Source organism: Cicer arietinum, chromosome 6, assembly GCF_000331145.2.
Source record: "Cicer arietinum cultivar CDC Frontier isolate Library 1 chromosome 6, Cicar.CDCFrontier_v2.0, whole genome shotgun sequence".
NCBI classification, from domain to species: Eukaryota; Viridiplantae; Streptophyta; class Magnoliopsida; order Fabales; family Fabaceae; genus Cicer; species Cicer arietinum.
Window position 1 is genome coordinate 21,100,251 of NC_021165.2, and position 18,071 is coordinate 21,118,321.

The 18,071-nt window shown below is 28.6% G+C and overlaps 3 protein-coding genes across 3 annotated transcripts in view; 2 read left to right on the top strand and 1 right to left on the bottom strand.

Moving 5' to 3' along the window:
• Positions 1 to 725, bottom strand: part of LOC140920657 (uncharacterized) — a 1,973-nt gene extending 1,248 nt beyond the window's left edge. Inside the window, exon 1 of the mRNA XM_073369459.1 lies at positions 10 to 725. Within this exon, the coding sequence (XP_073225560.1) occupies positions 10 to 725 (716 nt within the window). The remainder of the gene's footprint in view (positions 1 to 9) is intronic.
• Positions 726 to 10,672: 9,947 nt separating this feature from the next.
• LOC101503763 (protein RETICULATA-RELATED 4, chloroplastic-like) lies at positions 10,673 to 14,524 on the top strand. The gene is made up of 8 exons (XM_004505582.4): positions 10,673 to 11,343; positions 11,638 to 11,706; positions 12,194 to 12,325; positions 12,431 to 12,484; positions 12,570 to 12,614; positions 13,472 to 13,611; positions 13,900 to 14,025; positions 14,114 to 14,524. The coding sequence occupies exons 1-8, from the start codon at positions 10,774 to 10,776 to the stop codon at positions 14,148 to 14,150; spliced, it is 1,173 nt and encodes a 390-aa protein (XP_004505639.1). The 5' UTR covers positions 10,673 to 10,773; the 3' UTR covers positions 14,151 to 14,524.
• A 2,735-nt stretch (positions 14,525 to 17,259) lies between these two features.
• LOC140920658 (secreted RxLR effector protein 161-like) lies at positions 17,260 to 17,724 on the top strand. Its single transcript, XM_073369460.1, has one exon. It carries the CDS (start codon positions 17,260 to 17,262, stop codon positions 17,722 to 17,724), a length of 465 nt encoding a protein of 154 aa, XP_073225561.1.
• The last annotated feature ends 347 nt before the right edge of the window (positions 17,725 to 18,071 follow it).

An 18,071-nucleotide genomic window follows, 5' to 3' on the forward strand; every position in this document is an offset into this window, starting at 1 on the left:
TGTTGTGACGGAGGATAGTGTTGTGATGGTTCACAGTGTTGTGATGGTTCATAGTGATGTGATGGTTCATAGTGTTGTGATGGTTCATAGTGATGTGATGGTTCATAGTGTTGTGATGGTTCATAGTGATGTGATGGTTCATAGTGTTGTGATGGTTCATAGTGATGTGATGGTTCATAGTGTTGTGATGGTTCATAGTGATGTGATGGTTCATAGTGTTGTGATGGTTCATAGTGATGTGATGGTTCATAGTGTTGTGATGGTTCATAGTGATGTGATGGTTCATAGTGTTGTGATGGTTCATAGTGTTGCGATGGAGAATACAAGTCGGGTTGATAAGGTATATTTGATGTTGATGGTTGATCAATGTTTGTTGATGGAGGAGCAGACTCAAAGGTAACATATAACTCGATGGTGCCGAGTTGTGACCATTGTGCATAAACATCAAACATCAACTCAACATCTTCATCGTCGCAAATCTTCATGAGTTTAAACCTTGTTGTATTTTCACCAAAGAACACAAGGTGTCGATAAACTATATCACTTATCGTGACGTTGTCACCGAGCTGTAATTTTTTTCTAATGACATTCTTTAGACGAGCAAGGTTGCTTCCCGAATGTACTTTGAACGCCTTTTTATAGTCACTTACGAATGTTTTTCCTTCAACTCCATCAACAATTGAACCATTGTAATAAACAATACAAATTACTTGTTGAGCAGCCATGACTAAATGATTGATTCAGTATGAAATGGTAAAAGGTGTGGTGAGAAGGTATGGTGAGATATAAGGTGTGGTGAGAATGTATGGTGAGATATAAGGTGTGGTGAGAAGGTATGGTGAGATAGAAGGTATGGTGTGAAGGTATGATGAGATAAAAGGTATGGTGAGAAGGTATGATGAGATAGAAGGTGTGGTGAGATAGTCTATTTATAGAACTTTTTCAACATTGAAAATTGATTAGAATCATCTAATTGGTTGAAACTATATCACAAGGATTGCCTTGCATAGATGATTTAGATCCGTTGATAAAATTTATTCAATGGCCAAGATTAAATATTGAATAGAATCATCTAATTGGTTGAAACTATATCACAAGGATTGCCTTGCATAGATGATTTAGATCCGTTGATCAAATTTATTCAATGACCAAGATTAAATATTGAATAGAATCATCTAATTGGTTGAAACTATATCACAAGGATTGCCTTGCATAGATGATTTAGATTCGTTGATCAAATTTATTCAACGGACAAGATTAAGTGGAATGGCGTAATTGATATGCGTGGCCTGGGGAAGCGACTCCTTGAAGAAGTCGTGGCCTGAGGAAGCGACTTCCTGATGAAGTCTTGACCGCATGTGAAATCGTTCCCTGAGGAAGCGACTCTATAAATACTTCCTTCCTCAGATTTTTACTCACAACTTCTTCACTTTCTCTGCATCTTTCACTCATACATTCAACTTCTTCACTTTCTTTTATTATGAAACTATTTACAAATTACAGAGCTGAAATCAAATACATTCAAACATTAATAAGTATCTTATTAATTGATTATTTTATTCTATTTATTCTGATTTTTTTATTTGTTTTATTTTATTTTATTTTATTTTATTTATTTATTTAGTCTCATTAATTGATTGTTTTATTTTTATTTCTTCTGATTTTTTTCTTTTATTTTAATTTTAATTTTTTTATTTATCTAGGCTCATTAATTGTTTTATTTTTATTTATTCTGATTTTATTTAATTTATTTATTTATTTAGTCTCCCTTAAAGGATAAAATCAAATGTCAAGGTCATGTAACCAAAAAACCAAATGATTCCATATTACCATATTTACATGCAGCTGGCTTCGGTGAAGTGATAAAACTCGGAAATTATAAGATAGATGTTGGTCTCATTACTGCTATGTTTGAGAGATGGAGACCTGAAACTCACACGTTTCATCTTCCAATAGGTGAGTGCACAATAACTTTGGAAGATGTTTATTACATTTTAGGATTAAACGTTTCTGGTTTACTTGTTAGCGGTTCCAATTTTGTGCAAGTAAAACAAATTTGTCAAGATTACTTAGGAGTTATCCCACCCAATGGAGCAACAAAAGGTAATTCTATTAAATTAAAGTGGCTTAAGGATACATTTGACGATGTTGGTGAAAATGCATCTGAATTAGAAAAACAAGCATCATGTCGAGCATACATCCTACGTATGATCGGAGGGTTATTGATGCCTGACAAATCCAACAACCGTGTACATCTAAAATATCTTTCACTATTAGGAGATTTAAACAAAGTATCCCAATATAGTTAGGGTTCAGCTGTTTTAGCTACACTTTATAGAGAATTATGCCTTGCAACGAAATCTGGTGTAATATCTATGGGAGGATGCGCATTATTGTTGCAAAACTGGGCATGGTATCGTTTGTCTTGTGTCGCTCTTGAATCTCTCAAACCATTGATATTTCCACTTGCACAAAGGTAACTATATTATTTTTATATATTTTTTTTTAAAACCAATTGCTTACCATATTAATAATTTTATTACATTTTTATTTTTATTATATTCGACAGGTTTAATTCTGGTGGTCTAAATTTTGCTAAAGTTCCTCATAACGACGTAGAAGGATATCGAAAAACAATTGATCACATGATGGTTGAGGAAGTAATATATTAAATCACATTTATTTGAATTTTTTTAAATATTTTATTATTTATACTTGTTATAATTACTTTAGCTTATTTTTTACATGTCAGTTTTATTGGAGACCTTATCTTGGGTTCCAACATGAAGTTTCAGAAGAAGATAGGGCCACTTAGACTGCATGTACTTATCTACTCTGTTATCATATTGTTGAAAAACATCATACATATAGAGTCACACTCCAGTTCAGTTTACATCAACAAATACCACAACCACCGGAGGACATGAAATTGTATCACGAGGTCGACATGAGGCGTGGGATTGATGATAATTGGACTTGGGTTTGGAGGGAAGAAATAAACCATTGGAATGAGCGCCATAATTACGTGTTGCAAGGTAACATCGTACAAGGTGTTTTATGTCATAGCACAGAATATATGATTTGGTTTAGACAACACACCAAATTGTTTATATCTGTAGAACAATATCTTCGTGATCCCCGTTTACAACCGCCGTCATATCCTCGTGTGCAATCGACCTCCCAATCAACCCCACAACACCAATACACAGCAGGACCGTCTTCATCATCACCTCATATACACGTCGCTACTGAAGTTCCATTTTATGATCCACCACCATCTCAGTATTACGTTCCGTCGGTGCCAGAAATACCAACACCCGGTTATCCAACAGAAGATGGGCTTCTCTATAATTTGTTTGGAACTCAGTGCACAACTCCTAAGTCGGCATATGTTGTATTTGATTCAATGTATAATCAACAATCGCAAAATTTAATGGAAGCAGGTGACAGTGGTTCTAATCCATCTACAACTTACATTGAAGAAAATGATCAAAATGACGATGAACCGGAAGAACCGCAACTTGTTCAGAGAGTTAGACGAGTTCGACGACATCGTACATGTGGGACTGGGGGTCATTTAGGTGGACATCATTGATATAAATTTAATGTATTTTGTTTTTTCAAATTTGATTGATGTACTTTTTTATTATTAATTTAATGTATTTCATTTCGTTTTCAAGTTATCAATATCAATTTCTTTTCATTTAATTGTTATTATTATTTAATTTTTAATATCATTTTAAGTATAATAATTTTTAATTAAAAGTATAATAGTTATTTATTATAATAATAACAATAATTAAAATATAACATTTATTAATAATTAATTATTAACGTATTTTTAATTAATTATTAGTATTTTTATTTTTTAAATAATTAAATTAATAATTTAATGTATTTCATTTTATTTTCATGTTATCAATATAAATTTCTTTTCATTTAATTGTTATCATTATTTAATTTTTATTATCATTTAATTTATTTATTTTTTAAAATTTTAATATAATAATTATTTAATCACTTTAATTATAATAATTTTTAATTATACGTATAATAATTATTTATTATAATAATAATAATAATAATTAAAATATAAATTTTATTTATAATTTATTATTATACTTTATTTTAATTTAATATTAGTATTTTATTTTTTTAAATAATTAAATTAATAATTCTAATAATAAACTATTTTTAAAATATAACAAAAAAAAAAAAAAAAACCAACGCAGTAGGAGGTCGCTTCCCCGGGAAACGACCTGCTATTAACATAAAAAAATTTCCTCTTTAGGAGGTCGCTTCTCCAAGGAACGACTTCTTATTGGAACAGAAAAGTAGGACATTCAGGGAATATTGTTTCAAAGTAGGGCATTTGAGGAATTAAAAAAAAGGGATATTCCCATACAAAACCCTCTAAGTGCGATATTGGCTTGTGCGTCGTCTTTGTGTAGTGATTTTTGTTTTCTCGTTTTAATGTGGTATTTAAAAGGTAATAAACACAATTTTGTTAATACTATATTTTGAGTAAGGGATAGATGCATGTTATCATTAAATTCAACGATCTTTTAGCCTTACATATGGCTTGTCAATACATTATTGAAATAGTCACATCAGATACCACATATAATCGATATGAGCAAACGTCAACAAATATTTTTTTTTGAAAATGGACGAGATTAAAAATTATAAATCTTGCATTATTCTTGACCATTGTCCATATCTAAGATAAATTAATTTGATCGTTAAACTTAAGATTTTGGGTTAGTTATTTCTAATTAACTTATGAAATTTTTTATTGTGTATTGTTAGCATATTCTTGTGATTTTCAATTACTAAAATCACAATAAAAATATATTCAATGTTATATGATATTAAATTATAAAAACTACAATAAAGACATGTGTCTGTAAGTTTGGTATGCTCCAAGTAAAAAAATGTTAAATATATTTTTAGTCTTTGTAATTATAATATTTTTTTATTTTATTTTTTGTAAATTTTTTTGTTTTGTTCGCATCCCTGCAAATATAATTTTATTTTAAAATATTTATTTCATCAAACTTCTGTTACAAAAGCTGTAACACTGTTAAATCTAAATATAACTAAAAAATAATTTATTTTAATTTAAAATTAATTTTGTCAATATAATTAAATTATAACATTTTTTAACATAAATATTTGAGTCTTCTTCCTTAAAAAAATCTAAAATTAACAATAAAATGATCACTGGTTTATCCAAAATACAAATTTCATCCCAATTTCTTAATTCACTAAGACAAAAGATAGTCAATATAAAGTTGAATTGGATTTTTATAGGCTGAAGAATCGAATGAGATAAACTAAATTAGTGTTATTGTTTATGTTGATGTTGTTGTATTTGGTGGTGGTGGCAAAAGTGTGATTGAGAGTATGTAGCGGAGCATGACTTCGTGTGTAAAATATAAATGCACGGGGGAGGTGAGGAAGATGAAGCTTTGCGGGGTGTCTTGACATAAATAGAGAACGATACATGCATAGAGAGATAGAGTAGAGAACAAAGATGATACCAATCAATTCTCTATCCCATCCAAAAATGTGACTCCCAAATTTCAGTGGGTCATATAATTTGTTCAGATTTTATGTTTACTTTACGTTTTTTATTTTTCTTATTTGAGGAATCATGGTGAACTATGTATATGTAATTTTATAATTAGTTTGCATGATCTTAAATTTGGAGGTTGTCTTGATAAATTAAAAAATTGAGATGAGATTTTTACTTTGGATGACAATGAAAATTTTAAAGTTGTTAATTTAATTTTTTTTTTCCGGAGAAAAAGGCTGAAATATTTATAATTAATTTTTTATTACAAAATATTATAATTTAATTATATTAGAGATTTTATTTTTCGATAAAAAAATTATATTTATGTTTAACAGTGTTACAGTTTTGTTGTAACCGAAATTAAATAAAATAACTATTTAAAAAAAATTATATTTATAGAGATGTGAATAAAATAAAATTAAAAACTTATAAGAATTAAAATAAATAAATAAAATTATAATTACAATCATCGAAGACATATTTAAATTTATAAAATTATATTAATTAATTTTAGATTAATTTTTTAATAATATTATTTGTGTCTATATTCATAATGCTAACTTTTGCCCTACTCATTATGCATATTCTTAACAAATACTTAATTGGTGTAGTTCATTTTCATCTTTACTTTTTATCAATAGAACAAACCACTAAGGTTTGCATCTTTTGAAGACTATACTTTATTGAATCCTTGTATGATAATAATTTGATTAAATATTTAAATAACTAGTTTTTTAAATGAAAATATTTTAATGCAGTCTAACCATAGAGTTTAATTGTATAAAAGTGGTTATAGTTGTATTAGTTAAATTAATCTATTAGACGTTTTTAAATTATAATTCAGGATAAAATATTTTATCTTGGGTTTGAATTCGATATTATTATATTGAACGTTTTGTCTCTGATTTGAATTCGATATTGTTAGATTGAATGTTTTATTCCAAGTTTGAACCTTATATCTCGTAGTTATGTAATTTATTTATAGTGCTATTTACCATCTATTTTAAGATTAAAAAAAATTAATTATACTTAATTTCATGTAATATTTATTTTGGTAGAATGGAATATTTTTTATTTGATAATTAAATCAATTTAATATTAGGTGAGTTAATATTATTTATACAAAATTTTATTAATTTTAATTATAAAAATAATAGAATATGAATTGTTTTTTACTAAGTAAAATATTTTTTTTTACGTTTAGAGTGATTGTATTAATGACTTTTATATAAGGACCATGTGGAAAATTATTCTTAAAGTCTCGAGCTTTTTTAGTAAGTAAGAAATGATAAACATTATAATATCAAACAAGATCAAATGAAATCAACCTCATTATAACGTGATCTTTACTTTTAAAACAAATCTAATTTTAAATTCGCAACTTGACCGAATAAAATTTTGTGCCGGGCAAAATGTTCGAATAATTACCTTTAACAACAATATATATATGTATATTAAGGAGAAATCAAATTAAATAATGCTACATCTCTCAATAAAATTTTAATGGTTATAAATTTATAAAATATAATATTGAATTAAAAATTTATATTATATAGTTTATATATACAAAATTTACAAAAATATTAATTCAATTGATATTAACGTCTTATATAATTTTATTTAAGATGGTTAATCTTAACGAGTGTCAATAATTTATCAAATAATTTTAAATTTATATAAAATTTTATCATAATATTTTATATGATATAAACTTTTAATTTAACGGTGAATTTTATAAAATGTATATTTATTAAAATACCATTAAGCAATATAATATTATATTGGTATTATTTGATTTCTCTCATATGTGTGTGTGCATACAAATAAAACTTGTAAAAATCAGATTTAATTGTAGTTTTAGTTAATTTACTTTTTATCAATTCATAAAATTGGTCTCCATATTTTAAAATTCTATAAGTGTGATCCATCATTCTATTTTTGTTTATTTAAAAAGATAATTTGTGATGTTTTAAATGAATATGATATGATGATGTAAAATAGTTAACACATGTTACTATAAATTTGTAATAAAAACATCTAAAAACTTTATTTCAATTTCAAAAATTATTTATTTTTGTAATTCAATTGATGTCATATCAATAATTAATATATTTAAATAATTTTATATTACGTTATATTATTTAAAATATATTATATTATCATTTTTTTAATTTAAAAATTCAAAAAAAGAACAAAAACTATCATAATTTAAAATAAAAAAAGTAATCAATTATGTTAATTGATAAAAATAGATAAAACAAAACTACAATTAATGTTAAAAGTTACTACATCTAATCTGGTATTTTCCTAAATATTATATTGTTATTAACTACCCAAAAAATATTTATATTTATATGTTATTAAATGTTAATCTGATTTTGTAATTTTCATGGGTACAATAATCGTTCCTTCATAACATAAAATCAGCCTATAACAGGGTAAATAAAAAAAATAAATCAGCCTATAATATTGAATAAGTAAAATAATAACTCAGACCGAAGGCGTATTAAAACCGAATTCTAAAAATGAAAAATAAAAAAATTAAACAGTTTATAGGAAAGGAAAACAAACAGCAAATCCAACAACTATTTCCTGCCAATTTACTTCACTCTATTTATTAATTAATGAATCAAATTTGACCTCTAATAATTCAAATAAAAAAGAGCAGAAGTAGTAATGATATGAATAAATTTAATAGTTGCTGTCAATTGATTTTGGAGCAGTGCTGTCAAAACGTTATTTATTAATTGTTGTTTTAGGAACAAGTGACTAAAAAGTTAATAATTTCAATTGTTTAATTATATCATGTATCTAAAATAACTATTTATTTCTTCTAGAAAAAATAATTATCCATTTCATCAAAAATATAAAAATTATTTTATATCTCAATATGTAAACACTATAAATAGAAAAAATAAGATAAAATTATATAATTGTTCAATATCATAACAACACGCGATTGTTTAGTGTGGGTGAAATAATTTTAGATTATAATTTATATTTCCTTCTTATCTCATTATATCTTTTTTCTTTTTATTATTGTATTAATTAATAATTACAATACAAATTTATAAAAGAACAACAAATTAGTTCCCAACAACTTTTTTTTAATGTCGATAATTTTTCCCGAGATTGTTGAGTTATTATAATACCGAAGGAGAAAGTAGTTTCTATTCTTTAAGAAAAACTATTCAATCACTGTAATTATATATACTTTAGGTTGATTTTGATTATATTTTTCATACTTTTTTTTTCTACTTAATTAATTTTCTTTATAAATATAATTAAAAAACGAACATTTTTGTCAGTAATAATTTTTTTTATGTTTACTTCAATGTGAAGAGATTATTCAATTGTTCTTAAATCACAATTGAAGTCGCTAATCATATTATAAATTATGCAATTGAAGAGATAAAATATAATAAAATTAATACAACAAACTCTATATATAGATAAAAAAATCGTAAAGTGAATATATTTTATTTGATTGAATTGTGTGATGTTCTAACACTTGTGTGGATTGTAAGACTTGTTAAAATTGTAAAACCTGTGAGAATTGAAATTTTAACTTTTTCAACTTATCGACAATGAATGAATCGTGGGAAACTATAAAAAAAATTATATAACTTTTATAAATTTCAATTATAATATTTTAGTTAATAATTATTACTCCTTGACACTCTGATATTTTTTTTCAAAACTTTATTGTTATTATTTTTTGACAAACAAAAAACTTTATAATCGTAGGGAAGAGAAAAAGTGATAATCTTTTTATGTTTACCTCGTTAAAAAGTGATAAACTTTACTATTATTATTTTCTTTTCTACCTAATTAATTTTCTCTATGAATATAATTAAAAAAAGAACTCTTGTCGGTAATAATCTTTTTATATTTACCTCAATGTGAATACCAATTGTTCTTAAATCACAATTCAAGTCGCTAATCATATTAGAAATTATGCAATTGAAGAGATAAAATGTAATAAAATTAATACAACAAACTCTATATATAGATAAAAAAGATCGTGAAGTGAATATGTTTTATTTGATTGAATTGTGTGATGTTCTAAACACTGTATGACTTATTAAAATTGTAAAATTTGTGAGAATTAAAATTTTAACTTTTTCAACTTATCGGATGAATCGTGTGAAACTATAAAAAAAAATTATATAACTTTTATAAATTTTAATTATAATATTTTAGTTAATACTTATTCCTCTTTGACTTCTCTAATATTTCTTTTTTTCTTTTTAAAATCCGTCATTAATTAGAAATAATTTAAATAGGAGAGATTTGAGCATCAGATTATAGACCGAATTAATAAAACTTTATTGTTATTTTTTGACAAACAAAAAACTTTATAATTGCAGGGAAGAGAAAAAGTGATAATCTTTTTATGTTTACCTCGTTAAAAAGTGATAAACTTTATTATTATTATTATTATTTTCTTTTTTACTTAATTAATTTTCCCTATAAATATAATTAAAAAACGAACTCTTGTTAGTAATAATCTTTTTTATGTTTACCTCCTCAATGTAAAAAGATTATTCAATTGTTCTTAAATCATAATTCAAGTCGCTATATATAGATAAAAATTAATACAATTAATACAACAAACTTTATATATAGATAAAAAAGATCGTAAAATAAATATATTTTATTTGATTGAATTGTGTGATGTTATAAACACTTGCATGTATGACTTGTTAAAATTATAAAATTTGTGAGAATTAAAATTTTAACTTTTTCAACTTATCGACTATGGATGAATCGTGCAAAACTATAAAAAAATTATATAATTTTTATAAATTTCAATTATAATATTTTAATTAATACTTATTATTCTTTAACTTTATCTAATATATTTTTACAAGATCTGTCGTTAATAAAAAATGATTTAAATAAGAGAGATTTGAGCACGAAATTATAGAGTGAATTAATAAAACTTTATTATTATTTTTTGACAAACAAAAAAAGCTTTAGAAGTGTAGGAAAGAGAAAAAGTGATGATACAAAAAAGAAGAAGAGAAAATGTGAGTCACATCACAGGGACCGAAATTGTATTTATAAAAAAATATAAATACTAGTCGAAAACAAGTCATAACATAACTCAAAGCTCCTGAGTCGTGAGCAGCCTCATAAGTCAGTGAAAAGCCAAAAAGCTGAGTGAAGAAAGAAGCATCAAAGAACAAACAATGTCGATCGCTTTTTCCTTTATTCCTCCTTCCCCTCATTCTCTTTCTTCTCATTCTCCTTCCACTCCTAAATCTATCCCTCCATTTTCTTTCTCTTCACCTTCCCTCCGTTTCCGTCTCACTCCAACTCCCTCTCCCTTTTTCCGTATCAACCACCGCGCAGATCCTCTCTTCATTCTCCACTCCACCGATTCCTCCGGAGGATCCTTCGGCGGTCATGATGACGGTAGTTCATTCGGCGGTCATGGCGGCGGCGGAGACGACAATGACAAACACGACGGCGACGGTAACGGCGACGGAGAAAACAATGACGGACCTAACGGATTGAATGAGGCGCTTTTGTTGTTGGCGCAAGCAGGTAGGACATTGGAGAGCGTGCCTGCTGACCTAGCGTCCGCTATCAAGGAGGGTAAGATCCCTGCCTCGGTTGTTTCTCGGTTTTTGGAACTTGAGAAGTCTCCGTTCTTGCGGTGGTTGCTTCAGTTTGCTGGATTCAAAGAGCGTCTTCTCGCTGATGATCTCTTTCTTGCTAAGATCGGTATGGAGTGCGGCGTTGGAGTCTTCACCAAGGTTTCATTCATATACTTCACTTATTTAACTTGTTCTCTAATGGAATTTCAGCATGAGATTGAAGAAGACGTTAATAACGATGTGTTTGATTTGAATACCTTAATTTGATTTTTGGTGGAATAACATTTTGTTATTTAAATTGAGTGTTTGGTGAATGAGATTACTATTGTTATTTTGAGCAATAAGACTAGGTTAGTTAACTCTTAAATTGTTTTTTTAATTATGATTAATCTAATTATGTTTGTGTGTTTATTGACAATCTGCTTTCACTTGTATTTTTTTTTGTCTCACTAGACTGCTGCTGAGTACGATCGGAGGAGGGAGAACTTTTTCAATGAGTTGGAAATTGTGTTCGCTGATGTGGTATGAATATTCTCAATTTCTCAGAAATTTTTACCTGTGAATTTTTTCCTATGACGCCTCAGGATCGATATGAGCATGGCATATATTGCTTTTCTTTGCCAATTATTTTCTTTTGTGTTTGTTTGATAGCATTTTCATCTTTGCAACAGAGTATTATGGCATGTTTGTGAGATGCATTTTGTTTCAAAGCTTTTGATTGACTAGAATTTGAGATATCTATTGAGATTGAGAAAACAGTTTTCTATTTACTCTTGTTGTATGTTGCATTTGTTGTCACTTGTTTTGGAACAGAAAATCATCATGAGACTGATTTAAATTGTCAAAAATATATAATGATATAGAGAATTGGAGAAATTAACAAGAATGGTTTATTTGGCTTGTAAAAATACAGTTCCTTTAATATTAGGTCAAAATACTTCTGATGCCACTTAAGATACTTTTAATGAAACGTGTACCATGACATCCCTACTATATGTATTGTTCTCAGGTCATGGCTATACTCGCAGATTTCATGCTTGTTTATCTACCAGCACCTACCGTTTCTCTTCGACCACCACTTGGAGTCAGTGCAGGGGCTATTACTAAGTTTTTCCACAACTGCCCAGATAATGCATTCCAGGTCATTTTATATCCCATAGGTCACTTTCACGTGGTTTTCATTACCTAAAGACAATTTTCACCACTAAATGTTAGTACTTATCACATTCTTAATTTCCTTCCACAGGTTGCTCTCTCTGGAACATCATATTCTTTCTTGCAGAGATTTGGTGCAATTGTGGTATGTAAAATTTGGGTAACTTCTGTTTTATCCTTTTTTATGTTTCATGTGGCTAATTGCACACAAATGTGGTTACCTTGCACAGCGTAACGGGACCAAGCTTTTTGCTGTTGGAAGTGCTTCATCACTGGTTAGTTCTCATCATAGTTGGGATACTTCTTGTGCTTCGTGGTTTAATAAAAAATTATATGTTTTGACATCATTTGACATTCTCTTGACATCACTTTTACATTAGCCATGACAAAAGTTAAGCAGACTCGTGATTTTGCAATGGGGTTGACTCATGCACTTTTCTCTTTTACCTTTAAATTATGGCTTTTATTCTAGCCAGTCTTGTAATGTTTAAATTCCTACAATATAATCTTGAGAGCCACACTATTATTTTTAATTTTCTCGTTAACCTTCAAATTATGGGTATGACGCTTGTCAGAGCTTGTATTGCTGAAATTCTAGCATGACAAAGAGTTATTTTTAAGGTTTCTTGTAGGTTGGTTGAATGGTATGGGTACTACTTTTAAGAGTTACTTTTATGTTCCTGATAATATGGATGCTATCTGAATTCACTTTACAAGTTTCTTGTACAATTTGGTATAGTTAAGTTTTATTCAGCTGGATCTATCAGTTCAGTTTGTCTATGATGCAGTGCAAGGCTAAATTTAGTCCGTGACTTGCACTCTTTATCTTGAACTTATTTTTCAACCCAGGGATTTTCAGGGTGAGCTGGTTTGGTCTAATATATATCTTCTATCACAAAAAATTACTTTTGCGCTTGGTCTTCAAATATGAATTTGAACTCATTTATCTACTGATTCTGAAGAATGAGATAGTATAGGGCCTAAAATGTTTGCCAAGTATCTATATCATATATTATTACACCCTTTTGTTTCAATAAAAAATCCCACCAAGTGTTATTTGCATTCATTGTTTTAAATGTTAGTGGAATCAACTGGTTTCAGACACCGAAACTTGCATTTTGTTTTCTTTCAGGTTGGGACAGCTGTGACAAATGCCTTAATTAATGCAAAGAAGGCTGTTAATAAGTCTTCAGCCGAGGAAATTGAAAATGTTCCCATATTGTCTACCAGTGCCGCCTATGGTGTCTATATGGCTGTTTCAAGCAATCTCAGGTAAAAAGGATAATTTGATTACTGATCACTGATGGATTTTTTAAAGCTAATGTAAAATCTACCAATGCTTTAAACTATTGGGGTTTGAACAATTTTATGATGTTTACTGTGTATCTTTTTGAAGATATTTATAGTTTATAAATTGAAACTTAATCTTTTGCCACATCATGTATGTTGCAATGACTACTTTTCATCATTTAAAAATTGTTTGAGCTGTTTGTGTCTCTAGTAACTGAATATATAGATTGTTGTCTACAACTTTTACTAAGAATCTTATTTTTCTGATAGGTACCAAGTTGTTGCGGGAATTATAGAACAGAGGCTTTTGGAACCTTTGTTGCATCAGCACAAGCTTGTGCTTAGTGCAATTTGCTTTGCTGTTCGTACAGGCAATACATATTTGGGTTCATTATTGTAAGAAATTTCATACCTTTTCTGATTACTTGTAAAAGGAGCCTTGGTTGTTGCTAGTGGCTCATGTTTTATAATTTTGCCTTGACAGATGGGTTGATTATGCTCGTTGGATAGGGGTTCAGTAGGCCCAAGACAAAGATTACAGCGTGGATCTTTCTTGATAGACTGCATTTATATCAAGAAGCTCGATTCCTTCAGTGTTAGACATCACAACAAATTAACTTATTTGGAGGTTTGGTTGTAGGAGTAGTCCAATAGTTTTTTTTATCCCCTCTATATTTAATTTTATATGCTCATTGCTAAGCACTCTGCTTATTCTTGTTTTTTCTCATAAATTTCCTCATTCAATTGATGTTATGACTGCGAGGATGACAACATATATATATTTTTTCTTTGGGTACGAGGATGTAGTTTGGAACTAGATGAGAAGGTTATTGAATGATATTAAAGAAACAAGTTTTTTCTTACTGGCAAAAGAAATCCTTTGCTTTTGGACTCAGACCCCTCCTGGCCTATGTTGAGTAATTCCTGCTTGATTCGGTAGAATTACAATAACTTTTATTTTTAGAGCTTTAATTAGAACTATACCGATTGAGTTACATAAAGTCTGGATGCATTTCTTCTCTCCTTATTGAGCAAATATGTTCATGATTGATTGTGTTAAATGGAGTCGGATTGACAAAGGTTTTTTTTAGGAGAGTCGGATTGACCAAGTTTTTTTAGGTGAGTCAGATTGACAAAGTTTAGCTATAAGAGAACACGAAAAACAAAAATTAATTATAATATGAATGATAATAATTTATATAGGATTTGTGAATTTTATTTACATCTGATTATTTTTTCATTAAACAACATTGTCGTGTTAGCAAACAAAACGTGAATATGATTGGTCAGTTTTGCATATGATTGGTATTGGAGGAATGAAGGGTCAGTTGGCCTATGTAATGTTACTTGTGTTATTTTGATTTGTCAATGATTTCGTCTACATAGATTTGTTTGCACTTCTTCTATCAGTTTGGACCAAAAATTTCACGAAATAAAATACAAATATATTTTTAAACAAAAAATGAGTAAATGCACATTATTTCTTCGAACAAGGATTAGTCTCACACACTCATACTATGTGGCAAAGGGAGTTAAGGGACCCCGAAATAGATTAAGGAGGTATCGGTTCTAAATTCGAGAAAGTAACATAATCACCCATTTATCAATTTTTGTCGATGAAAAGAATTTAGTAGGTAGTAATAATTTTAGGTACAAAAAGGTTTCTTAAAGTTTTCTTCTCTTACATAAAAAAGCCATATATGTGAAGTATAAAGACCTAACAAGTTTGTAGGATAAATCACCAAATTGTCCTTTGAAATTGTAGGATCAGACATTTATCTCCAAAATTTGGAGACAAATAACACTATAAAATTAAAAGATGTTGGACAATATAGTTCATATGTTAGTTTGTTTCGTTGATGAAGTTGACATGAATTGCTTATGTGACGAACATAACTATTAACCAACTCATTGTCACGTAAGCGATGAGTTAATTTGCTTACGATCGAATAATTTGTTCGATTTTAAAAAAAAAATTAAAACTCAATTTAAAAAAAAAAAAAATTAAACTTTGTCGTCATGGTAATAGTATCATATCCATTTATATAATCCATTCTTGTTCTTTTTTCATAATTTCATATCTTCTTCTTCCAAGAACTTTCATTTCTATAATTCATTCTTCTTTCTCTTTCACGGTGTTCAAATCGTAAAAAATGAAATAACCACTTAATCTTCTTCCTTTTTGGAAACGAATTTTTATCAAGCTCTTTCTCCAATTTCTCTCATTTTTTCTGGATGATATATACAATTGCAACTTCTTTATATGGGTTGGTGAGGCTAAAGAACTAGGTTTGCTTAATGGGGAAATAGACCAAGATGTGATGTGTTGAAGGAAAAGTTGTTGGGCAAAATTGACAGTTTGGTAGAAAAACCATTAACTAAGGATAATGGAGATGATGATATTTAGAAAACAAAAATGATGGACAAACTAGTCTCATTATTTAATAACCACAAAAGTGAAGAGGTGTGAAAGACAAAGTTGATGGACAAAGTTGAATCATTAGGAAATGAAGTCAAAATATTTGAAGTATATTTTGTATTTTGAACCCTTGTTATGAGAGACATTAGTTGAATGTGTTTATGTAATATTGTTGCAAGGAAAAATAAAGTATTCAAATTGGTATCTAAAACTTGTAACTTATAAGCAAATAGGTCCCAAATGATTACAATTACAAGCAAATTAGCCGGTGAGACATTAGTTTTAAAATATACTAAATACCAAAATGCATTAATGAAACTCATTTAACCTTAAATAAGTGTCAATTAGTAACTAATAAGTGTCAATTATATCATCCAAAATATACTATAACATCATCATATAAGTTTCAAATACATAATTTAAATGATTCCAAAGAGAGATTAATAAGTAATAAGTGTGAATTGCATCATACAAAATATAGCAAAACATCAACAAGAAAAAAAAAATATGATTAAAAAAGTTTCATTTTTCAACAGCTTCATTCTTTAAATGTCCACAACAGCTTCATCCTGTGATTAGGAATAAAATACACATATTCAGTGTTTTGATTGATGATTGAATATATGAGAATGCTGATTTGTATCTAAAATTATGAAAATTGGATAATTGTAACTATAATCTTATAGTTAACATTTTACACGTGTAGCTAGCCCTGCAAAAGCAAACTAGTAGATAACCAAGCTCCTAAGGCCTGGAACAAGGGAGTTGAAAAATTCTTCTTGGGACAACAATTTGAAAAGTCTGTAAATAAGCATGGGGTCTATGTCAAAAGAGCAGCAACACTACCTACACTTCTGATATGCCTTATGTTGATGATTTGTTGGTAATAGGTACTGATGAGACAGAAATAGACTAGTTCAAGGTTAGAATGAAAGAATAATTTGAAATGACAGATTTAGGAATATTGTCCTATTTCCTTGGAATTGAATTTGTCACAGTAAAGAATGAAATGTTCATGCACCAAAAGAAGTATGTCATTGATGTATTGAAAAGGTTTAATATGCAAAACTGCAAGGGAACAAGCACTCCTTTAGAAGGAGATGAAGAGCTAGTTGATTCCACAAATTTCAAACAAATGGCAGGATTGTTAAGGTATTTGTGTAAATACAAGGTCTGACATAGCTTATAGTGTTAGATTGATTAGTAGATACATGGAGAAACCTAGAGCACCTCACTACTTAGAAGAAACTAGTGAATTTGACCTGCTGTATCTTAGAAGTTCAAATGAAAGAGAAGCTGAATTGATTGGATACATTGATGTAGATTGGTGTGGAGACAAGGATGATAGGAAGAGCACCATGGGTTATGTATTCATGATGAATAAAACTTCAATTTCATGGTGTCCAAAGAAGCAAAGTATAGTGGCCTTATCTACACGTGAAGTTGAATATGTGGCTGCATCAATGGGAGTTTGTCAAGCTCTATGGATGGCTGAAATGGAGCTGAGGAATGAAGAAGTAGTGAAGATGGTGATTGACAACAAATCTGCAATAAATCTAGGTAAACATCCAATTGTTCATGGAAGAAGCAAGCACATTGAAACAAGATTTCACTTCCTAAGAGACCAAATAGTGAAAGACAAACTAAAATTGAAACATCGCAGCACAAATGGCTAGATGACAAACATCCTTACCAAGTCATTGAAGAGAATGAAGTTTCAAGAGATGAAGAGGAAGATTGGGATAACATCCTTAGAATAATTTTTAAATTAGGAAGAGTATTAAATGTGTAATTCATAAATGTTAGTTAGAGGAAGTTAGAAACAGTTATGGAAGTTAAGAAGTTAGTTTTAATTGAACTATGCAAACTGTTTGATATAAAACTATGTGTTGGCTCTGATACTTGAGCAGCAAGTAATAATTCATTTTGATCCTTTCAATTCCTTTCTTCTCAATTTTCAATCCTTTTATCTTAACAACCACAAATAGAGGTGTTCTAACAGAAAACACTCATTAAGGTTATT

What these genes read in the sequence shown, in the direction of transcription:
- LOC101503763 (XM_004505582.4), top strand. Translation starts at nt 10,774, where the DNA reads ATGTCGATCGCTTTTTCCTTTATTCCTCCTTCCCCTCATTCTCTTTCT. An exon ending in GCGTTGGAGTCTTCACCAAG is followed by an intron (nt 11,344 to 11,637) that starts GTTTCATTCATA and finishes TTGTCTCACTAG; the next exon opens with ACTGCTGCTGAGTACGATCG. An exon ending in AAATTGTGTTCGCTGATGTG is followed by an intron (nt 11,707 to 12,193) that starts GTATGAATATTC and finishes TATTGTTCTCAG; the next exon opens with GTCATGGCTATACTCGCAGA.
- LOC140920658 (XM_073369460.1), top strand. Translation starts at nt 17,260, where the DNA reads ATGGAGAAACCTAGAGCACCTCACTACTTAGAAGAAACTAGTGAATTT.